Source organism: Neomonachus schauinslandi, chromosome 11, assembly GCF_002201575.2.
Source record: "Neomonachus schauinslandi chromosome 11, ASM220157v2, whole genome shotgun sequence".
Lineage (NCBI taxonomy): Eukaryota > Metazoa > Chordata > Mammalia > Carnivora > Phocidae > Neomonachus > Neomonachus schauinslandi.
Genome location: NC_058413.1, coordinates 46087562 through 46098198, shown reverse-complemented (window position 1 = coordinate 46098198; position 10637 = coordinate 46087562). Strand labels below are relative to the sequence as shown.

The following is a 10637-nucleotide window of genomic DNA, read 5'->3' as shown; positions in this document are numbered from 1 at the left end:
ACAGCAAGAGAGGGAACACAAGCAGGGGGAGTGGGAGAGGGAGAAGCAGGCTTCCCGCGGAGCAGGGAGCCCAATGCGGGGCTTGATCCCAGGACCCTGGGATCATGACCCAAGCCAAAGGCAGACGCTTAACAACTGAGCCACCCAGGCACCCCATTTTGTGGTGTCTTTATCTGGTTTTGGTATCAGAGTAATGTTGGCCTCATAGAATGAATTTGGAAATTCTCCTTCTTCTTCTATTTTTTGGAATAGTTTGAGAAGAATAAGTATTAATTTTTCTTTAAATGTTCTGTAGAATTTTCCCGTGGAAATTTGGGAAAATCTGGTCCTGGACTTTTTGTTGTTGTTGTTGGGAGTATTTTGATTACTGATTCAGTATCTTTGCTGGTATTTGATCTGTTCAAATTTTCTACATCTTCCTGATTTAGTTTTGGTAGGTTATATATTTTCTAGGAATTTATCCATTTCTTCTAGCTTGTCCAATTTATTGGCATATAATTTTTCATAATATTCTCTTATAATCCTTTGTATGTCTGAGGAGTTGGTTGTTTTTTCTCCTCTTTTTTTTTTCAAATTTTGATTTAAATTCTAGTTAGTTAACATATAGTGTAATATTGGTTTCAGGAGTAGAATTTAGCAGTTCATCACTTACATATAACACCAATGCTCATCATAACAAGTGCCCTCCTTAATTACCCATCACTCATTTAGCCCATCTCCCACCCACCTCTCTCCACCAACCCTCAGTTTGTTCTCTATCATTAAGAGTCTCTTATGGTTTGTTTCCCTCTCTCTTTTTTTTTTCCTTCTCCAATGTTCATCTGTTTTGTTTCTTAAATTCCACATATGAGTGAAATCATATTATTTCTCCTCTTTCGTTTCTGATTTTGAGTCCTCTCTCTCTCTGAGCCTGGCTACTAATCTATTAATTTTGTTGATCTTCTCAAAGAACAACACCCTTTTACTGTCTCAGAATTCTGTAGGTCAGAAGTCTGGCTGGGCTCAACTGGGTTCTCTGCTATGGGTCTCACAAAATTAAAATCAATGTGTAGTCAGTGGTATGCTCTTACCTGGAGGCCCTGGGGAACAATCCACTTTCTTGCTCATTCAGGATGGTGGCAGAATTCATTTCCTTGAGGCTGTAGGAATGAGGTCCTTGTTTTCTTACTGGCTGTCAACTGGGGTCTATTCTCTGCTCCAAAAGGCTGCCTGCTTCTCTTTTCACGTAGCTCACTCTATTTTCAAAGCAGCAATGACATTTTGCGTCCTTCTCACACCTCTAATCTCTCTGACTTCTACTTCTACCATTAGCTAGAGAAAGCTCTCTGCTTTTTTTTTAATTGTTATGTTAATCACCATACATTACATCATTAGTTTTTGATGAAAGCTCTCTGCTTTTAAGGGCTGATGTGATTACATTGGGCCCACTGAGATGATTTCCCTATTTTAAGGTCAGCTTTACCATATAACATAACAGTAGTAATATTTCATATTCAAAGGTTTCAGGGATTGGGGTGGGACATCTTGGGGGGTGTATTTTAGAAATTCTTCCTACTACAATTACTTACCTTTGATTAGATCTTGATTCTGCTTTCTGGGAGAAACTCCCGTGTCCCATGTGTCCACTGATTCTGTAGCCCTTCATTGTATACAATCTTCCTTGGCCACATTTGAAGTAGGATTTAAGGAGTATGCCCTCCTGGGGGGTAACACAGCTTTTGCAATCTGCCTTCTCTTGGTATAAAGCTGAAGATCCCAAAAGTTGTTTTCTAATTTGAACAGTTGAACTTTTTCATCTTGGCTCATGTTTCTTTGTAAATACAATTCCCTCAGAAACCCAGATTTCTGACCTATTTGCTTCCATTTGATTCCGTTGCCAATAACCATACCCCAAATCCTTTCCCAGTCATAATTAGCAAGATGCATTTCTTTGTTTTCTCACTCCATTCCTCTCTCTCTTTCTCTAATGGTGCCTACACTGAGTTCATGTGAAACCACAGATGGAAGGGCCATATCCTTAATCTGGTCTTTGCCATATGCTGAATTGATCTGAGTTCAACTGAAAAATTTTATTGGTTCTTTCCCACTGAAAGCTCTTTTTATTCTTACTGTTTGGAGTTTAGAAACAGTCAGGTTTTCTAAGCCTTCAGTCTGAACCCTCTGTATATTTTTCTTTCTACTTCCAAATAGCCAATTCTTTCCCAAGTGCTTCTTTTTCTTACAATATCTTGCCAAAGGCAGCCAATAGAGCCTCACATGGATTTATTCCAGCCACTTCTCCTAGGGCTATAGGCTGCCCATGGGCTGCCTTTCAAATTATCATGGGTAACCCTTTGCCAAATATTTTTGTTTTACTCACTACATGAGTCACCATATTTCTAGCTCCTGAAATTAGTTTTCTTGTTTTCTGCTGCTTGACTGCTAAGCCAGTGCCTCATATTTTGAAAACTTGTTATTGAAGCACCACCTTTGTGGTTCAAATCTATGCATTAATCAAAGTAGGCTAACTGCTATAACAAATATTCCTGAATTTCAGTGGCCTGATACACTGAAATTTTATTTCTTGCTCATGTCACAGCTGAATTCTGTGAGTGCCCATTCAAAGATCCAGCTTCCATCTTCTCAGGCCTCAGGTCCTCAACTAAATCCTCTGATTTTGGTAAGAAGAGGGGAAATAAAGACAGTGTGAAATATTGGGCAGGAGAGTCGTTTTTAGGACATTACTTTCTGAAAGGTCTACATTCCCCTGCATCTAGCTGCAAGAAAGATTGAAAAATATATGTATTGCATGGAGCACTGGGTGTTATACACAAACAATGAATCATGGAACACCAAATCAAAAACTAATGATGTACTGTATGGTGACTAACATAATACAAAAATTTTAAAGAAAGACTGAAAAATATAGTCTAGCTGTGGAAATCATGTTGGTGAAAATTCAGCAGTCTCTAGCACAGCAAAAATGTATTAATTTTAAAAATTAAAAGAGACAAAAAAACATACTCTTAAATACAGAGAATAAACTGGTGGTGACTAGAAGGGAGGTGGGTGGGGGGATGGGTGAAATAGGTAAAGGGGATTAAGAGGACACTATTTTGTATAAGTACCACACGCTAACCGATTACGCCACTGGAGCTCCAAGAGGAGACTATTTTGATGAGCACTGAGAAATCTATAGGATTGTTGAATCAGGGGCACCTGGGTGGTGCAGTAGGTTGACTATCCTACTCTTGGTTTTGGCTCAGGTTGTGATCTCAGGGTTGTGAGATCAAGCCCCACGTTGGGCTCTGTGCTCAGGGGGGAGTGTGCTTGAGGTTCTCTCTCACTCTCCCTTTACCCCTCCCACTCATGCTCTTTTCTCTCTCTAAAATAAATGAAATATTTAAAAAAAAGAAAAAGAATTGTTGAATCATTATATTATACAACTGAAAAGAAATTGTAAGCTGAGAAGGTGGAGGAAACTAAGATCAGGAATGAAGAAGAAAGAGAGGAAACAATCCAACCCCTAAGAGGTAGCCCATAGTACAGTGACCCAAGGGCTGGGGACTTTTGGCTTGGTCCTGGGAAGCACTAATATCTAAGGGGATCTAATTCAGAGTTGGGGCAAGATTGTGGCTTAGCTCCATAAAATGAGGAGGCATTTGGCTACTGCCAATGGTTTGGAAATGTGCTTTTATTTTCAAACTCAGGTATGTGACACTCTATAGTTCAATGCTAGCACACCTGTGTGAGGTTTAACAACATTAGGAACTGACAGCCAGTGATACACAAATCCAGTATCTCCCTCTCCATTTACTCTGCCAGGCTGTACACAGAGAATGATATATATGGATTTTGTGGCAGCCAGAAAGTGAAGGCCCTTTAAGGAGGTGATATCAACAACGACACAAACTACACATCACTGAAACTCAAGATAGGCACCCAGAGTCCTAGGGCTAAGCAGAAATGTCAGACTTCAGAGGCATTTTGAGGGGAACTTTTATTTTAGATCAATATCACTGTTGCAAAGACAGGGCCCATTTCTCTCCATTTCACTGCTGCTTTAGTAACATTCCACCTGCTTCAGATCAAACTTTGCTTTTCAGAAAAGAAATGCCGATGAGTACTTTTTTCAGGAATGCCCTTGGAAATGTGGTTACTGTTACAGTTCTTCTTTTCTTCAACCTCTCTTACAGAGTACTTTGGGTGAGGGCCTATGTCTGGAAGCACTCTTGCAGGCTTTTCTATGGAGCAGCTGGAGGTTCAGGAGCTCACTGTAGCTGTTCTCCTGCCTTTGTTTTAATTGGTAACAAAGGTGGGAACCCTGTAGCCAAGGGGACAGTGAGCCAGCTCAACCTCGTCCTTCTTTAAGGGAGGCTGAGACTGGACATTGCCTGTATAGAGTCCTGCTCCACAGCTACTATCTCTAGAGCTCCATTTACATCCTGCCTGTGACTCTGAAGGCCTAAAAGATTTTTCAGTGTGTCCAGACCCCTGGTACATCAGGGAAAACCATCCTTCCAGGCCCCCAAAGTCCCTCTGCCTTGATCTGCACCTCTTTACCTTAATGGCACATTCTTGCTCAACCCTGGCTTGGGCTTCACTCACAGTGGTTTTCCAGCCACTGTAAAGGATGCCCCCCACCCCACCTTAAAACAACATGCTTTTTTACAGTAGGGCTGATCTAGGTGGGTCTTTCTGAAAGGAGTGGTTGCATCAAGCCCAGTCCTTGAGCTTGGAAATGGTGTTTCCAGTTAGGTCTCATTTCTGCTCTTTCCCAGAGTAGACTGAAAAATAATAGAGTAAGTTGAGACTAATAAAGATATTTTTCTTATTGAGATAGTGGCAGTGATGGTACTGGGACTGGGAAGTGTGCAAATGTCAGCTGTCTCTAGGCTGCTCTCTACCACCTTGAATTCTCACTTGTTCTTTTGACCAGCATTTAATGATACCCTCCCATGTATCAGCCACCATGCTAGGTACTTACCCCAGAGAATGGGTAAGATATTGTTCTTGTCTTTGAGGAAAATAGTAGGGGAGATAGAAACACAAAAAAGTTATTGTGATATACTGTCACAATTGTCAATAATTAAGATGTTTAAAAAGTGTCAGAAAGTACAGAAGAGGGTGTGACCTATTATGTGGGGTATGGTAGGGAGTTGGAGCGAGGTCATCAAAGCTTGTATGGAGGGGATAATTTTTGCACTTGGTTCTGAAGAGTAACCAGTAGAAAAGAGGAGAATGGCAGAAGGAAAACTGGTGAGTAGAGGAACAGGACTATGAGAAAATGATTTAGTCTGGGAACCAGAAATAATCTGGAGTGGTTGGAGGGCTACTTGGGGAAGTGGGACTGAAATGTAAGGCATGCAGTTAGGAGACCACTGGAAAAGGCAATTTTGTGCAGGGGCCAGTCTGTATGGATTTGAGTTCCAGGCCCATAATTTACTAACTGGATGTACTTGGCAAGTTGTGTTTTTGTGCTTCAGTTTCCTTATCTGAAAATGAGGAGATTAGTACGCACCTCATAGGTTTTTCCGTTTTTTTTTTTTTGTTTTTTTTTTTTTTTTAGGATTAAATGAATTAATACCTATATAATACCTAGAACAGTGCTTGGCTCATAGTAAGTTCTATATGAATGTTAGCAACAAAACAACATCAACAACAAAACAAAAACAAGAGCAGAACAACCACAATAAAACCCACAAGAAACCAACACCCCCCAAAACTGATGAGGGATGAATGAAAGCAGTGGCTGTAAAGGTGGAGGGAGAAGTCAAATTGGAGATGAGATGTGCTCCTTCAGTTTTATGCTAAACAATTATGAATGTTCTGAAACATACTTGGGTTGGAAATCCCGTTTGAACTAAAGCACTAAGGTGCAACTGCACATTTGCATGTGGGCACACAGGAGCTGAAAGCACACTGTGTCTCCTCCTTCACCTGAGAGGTGGGTTAACTGCTCTCAATAGGATAGGACAAATAGGGAATAGACTGTGTTGTACAACAGCTTAGAATTAGCACTTGAAATGGAGACCAGCAAGTTCACTGTTGAAACCATGAGTTTTCAGTGTTTTTCAAACATCTTAAATCCATGTGGAGAGCTCATTGAACAGGTGCCTGGTGACTGCCCCACACCTAGTGAAAATTCTGTGGGTTGGCTTTATCCAGAACACACACTGAGAGCACACGTTTGGAAGGTTGTTGGCTTCATGCACATGCATGCTGTGTGTATGTATGTGTTGTGTGTGGATACAGATGCATATATATTAACTCACATCTTCCCATTTCATTTCAAGCACTGGCCTAAATTCAGCCTAAATATTTTTCTGAGAAACCTTTCCTACTTCTGTAAAGAGAAACTCTGGTTCCAAAGGGGAGGAGGGGAGGCTGAAGGAGAGTCAGTGAGGATGAGATGGAAATGGGATGATATTCATGTTGTGACTCCAAATTCTAGGTCTGATCGTCAGGGTCAGTGTTAGCCTTTGGGAATAATTAATTCTTTATTTCTGACTACAGAGAGGAAAAAAGGGAAGGGAGAGTGAGCTTCTTACTATCTCCTGCAGTGAAGGTGTTTTATTTTCCCCAGCCATCTGAGCTTGGGGCAGATGACTTTCCCTTCTATTAGAGTTCCTTCATAAAGGTGACTTCATTCACCAGATGCTTTACAAGGGCAGTTTTGTTGATCCTCCAAGAACATCAGTTTCTGTGTATGCGTAGCTCCCACACGGGTGCTGAGTGTGAAAGAACCCTGCTCATTTCCTAATGGGCTAGCAGTACCATGCCCACACCTGGCCTGAAACACTATGCTTGGGGAAAGGGCAGTCAGTTGTGTGCTGGAGCAGGGTACTGACTGGGTGTCAGGTTTCCTACTGCTCTGCAGGTTGCTCCTGCTGGAGTCCTGAGCTCCACCACGAGTCCCTCTGGGCTGCTGAGCAAGTGGATCTCCCAAGGGGCCCATCAGCCTGCTCCACACAAGAGTTATAGGAACTGTAGAGCCCCAGCACAACAGTCAAGACCAGCATCACTGTGGCCATCATCCAGATGACTTGCCAGTGCTGACACAGTTTGGGATACATGACTTGTAAGAAATGAACCAATTCTTCAAGTTTGCTGTCAAATGAAAAAATAGGAGAAGGGTTTAGTATATTAGGCACATTAAAATTTTTCCCAGGTGATTTTAATGCCACCAGTCCATAACCTTGATGTTGGGAGCTACTGGGCTAGAACACTCCTTTTACTCGTTTAATCATTCATTCATTCAGACATGCCCTCATCTATTCATGAGATGTTCATTGATATCTGAACTCTCTCAATCCCCAGGACAGAAGGTTGGCTGACCCACACTCCCATGCATGCAGATGGGACCAGCATCTTTTCTGCACTTAGTGGTATTTAGTGATCAGTTTCAAGTTCTAATCTGTCCCCTGCCTTCATGTTCTGACGCATATTTTATTGTCCTCAGTTCCACATCTGACAGTGTTCAGAGTAGAAGAACTGTCCTAAAACCCAGAAAACTCTCCATGTTCAATGCTAAATGACAAGGAACCAGATCAACCTCAAGAGCTCACTTCAAACCATCCCAGGGGCAACCAGAGGACTAGTAGCCTCCAGCAACCTCCCAGTGGCTTAGTCCAGATGTTTTCTCAACCCCAGTAATCTTCACTCCCTAATTTCCCTTCTTCCTTTTTCTCCCTTCTTTACTCTCCCTTTTCTCTCTTTCTTCCTTCCCTTCCATCTCCCCACCCCCGCCATTTTTTGGCTGCTTCACTCCCTTTTTCCCTCTTCCTCTCTTCCCAACTGCCTTTCAACTTTCCCTCTCTCTTTGGGGCCTAGTGAAACAACATTTGGTCATATGGCCTGCTTTGCAGAGTCCATTCTTCAAGCTCTCTAGTGAAATCCTGGACACTTTCACTAGGCTAGAATTTTTTCCTATTTCTTTTTTAAAAAATTTTATTATGTTATGTTAATCACCATACATTACATCATTAGTTTTTGATGTAGTGTTCCATGATTCATTGTTTGCGTATAACACCCAGTGCTCCATTCAGTACGTGCCCTCCTTAATACCCATCACCAGGCTAACCCATCCCCCCACCCCCCTCCCCTCTAACACCCTCAGTTTGTTTCTCAGAGTCCATAGTCTCTCATGGTTCACCCCCCCTCCGATTTCCCCCCCTTCATTTTTCCCTTCCTGCTATCTTCTTCTTCTTCTTCTTTTTTTTTTTTAACATATAATGTGTTATTTGTTTCAGAGGTACAGGTCTGTGATTCAACAGTCTTACACAATTCACAGCACTCACCATAGCACATACCCTCCCCAATGTCTCTCACCCAGCCACCCCATCCCTCCTGCCCCCATCACTCCAGCAACCCTCAGTTTGTTTCCTGAGATTATTCTAATCCCTCATCTATTTTTAAAAATGGAGGAGGTGAGGAAAATGACAGGAGGGCTTTCTGAAGATCTGGAGGCACACATAGACACTGCAATATGCAGGCCATTTGCTGAAAAGTAGACAGCTCTAATTTAGTTAGTAGAAAAAAGATGCCTTATGACTGATGGAAAGACTCAACAATACCTTCCTTGGAAAGGGACCAGAGGCTCAGAGTGCCTGCCTCAGATGCTAAGGTACCAACTGGTTTTTCTTCCATATGGGATCCATTTGATAATTGTTTCAGGAACAGTTAGGCAAAGCAAAACAGTGAGCACTTAGCTGAGGTGAAAATCTGGTTATTTTCACAACTGTTGGGAAGGGACAGCTTGGAAATGGAAGCTTATTTTCTTTCAGCCCTGTTTAGATTCTTTAGTTTCTACTTAAATATAATTGGATGCTAAAATGCAGTCTTTCTTTGGGGCTGTATTTCTGTGCTCCAAAACAAGCTGCTAGAGTGGAGAAAATCCCACTGTCACCCCACTCTGAAGTGGGACTGCAGAAGAGGAGGTCAAGATCTGGCTTTGTGAACCTTAACTGGTCCCCCATTTCTAGCCTATGAAAGAGTTAGAAATAGAATTAGATTAGAATTAGAATCTCTGTGGAAATCAGTTTTTGACTTTGGATCTCCCATAGGGAGGGGTGAGGTGGCTTCCTTCTCACCTGGGCCTAGGGAAGAGGGGCTTCAGAGATGCTGTTTGGAGAGCTCGATATGCTGAGGTTTGGGGGACACAGTGGACTGGTGTGTGCCTCACACATGAGCAGTTGGAAGAGCAAGAATCTTTTTGACATGCTTGATGGCATCAGAGTTGTAGGCCATGATAGGGAAAGCTGTCCTTCTACCAATAGTGAGCCAAACGTACACATTTTACCCCAACTGATTGTAGTCAGGAGAAGGAGAGCTGACATGGGGCATCACAGATCCTGCCCAGAAATGCTACTTAGAAGCTGAACAGTGAAGGTATACTTCCAGCTGCCCAAGGACTGAGAGGGATTTTAAGTGGCTAGCTAGAAGACATGCATTTGATCTCATAAAGGCACCAGCAGCTGAGAGGACCTCGGCCATGGTGTGAATGTGTGTGTGTGCTGGGAGATGGGAGGAGTGGTTTTCTCTAGAGGTCCCATAAAGCAACACACTAACCAAAGTCAGCAAGTCAGCTTTAAACCCCTGCCAAGCCCTGGAGCCTGCTCACAATCTATTCAAGTAATACCTTCCCAACCCCTTCATCTCAGTTCCCTTTCCTAGCATTGATCCTAGAGAGGTCAGATGCTGCACTGGCAAAACTGGAGGAGAGGGTAGAAGTGCAAGTGGGATAGAGAGAAAGAAGCCACACTCCCCCTGCCTACTACAGACTTCTTTCCTGAAGCAGACAAACTGCAGGAAAAAAGAAGGTTGGTCTTTGTAAGTTCAGGCTTTTGACTATTTTAGGGAACTGGCCATTTTAATTAATGAAATGAGATTATTCTTGGGACTTAAACTTGACCAGAGGACTTCTGCTTTCTGAGAGTTACTGGAAAAGTAAAGGAATCTGCCTAATATTGTCTAAACTCCATAAAGCAGATTTAAACAGGCAAATGCCAAAATTTAATGGGGAAAATCATGTTTGAGTGCAGGTGCCTGCAGGCAACGGTGTGTCTACAGAACTCAGGAATGAGTGAAGGGATTGCCTGGCATTAAAGACAACAGGCTCTTAGGACCAGTCTGGCTTTGGTGACAGAGGAAGGGACCCTATAACTGTGAGCGGGCAGTTCATATGTTAGCAGTGTCAGTTGTTACGGAGAAGATGATGCCTCAGTAGTGGGCCTGAAAAGGGGAAGCTACACCCCTGTAATGAAGGACGAGGACCGTTCTATGTGCTGATGTCTGGTATTCATCACCTGAGGTACAGGCATGTTTTCAAGATCAAAAAGTAAATCCGAGAGGAAGCAAAGGTTGGGAGAGAGAACGAGGCCTCTCAGGATCAGCAGGACCAAGAGGATACTTTTGGACGATGGATGTGAAAGGCAGCCATTGCTATGTGCTGCGGACCAGGAGCTGGACAGAGAGCCTTACTTTCCCTGTGGTTTCACAAGGAGGGAACTGTGATTAGCAGCTCAAATTTGAGATCAAATTAGCTAGATAAGGATTCCAGTCTTGTGCTTTGTAAACTAGACTGTTTATATTCCATGTATTCTGTTTAGTTCTCTTTTGTTCTTTCTGAGTACATGGAAGTGTTAGAAGTTCTAGCT

At 42.5% G+C, this 10637-nt stretch overlaps 1 protein-coding gene across 2 annotated transcripts in view; it reads right to left on the bottom strand.

Moving 5' to 3' along the window:
• Positions 1 to 5574: 5574 nt before the first annotated feature.
• Positions 5575 to 10637, bottom strand: part of IRAG1 (inositol 1,4,5-triphosphate receptor associated 1) — an 80678-nt gene continuing 75615 nt past the window's right edge. For both annotated transcript variants that reach the window (XM_044919326.1, XM_021685770.2), the window contains one exon: positions 5575 to 7089. In XM_044919326.1, coding sequence (XP_044775261.1) covers positions 6846 to 7089 — 244 coding nt within the window. In that variant the 3' untranslated portion in view covers positions 5575 to 6845. The remainder of the gene's footprint in view (positions 7090 to 10637) is intronic.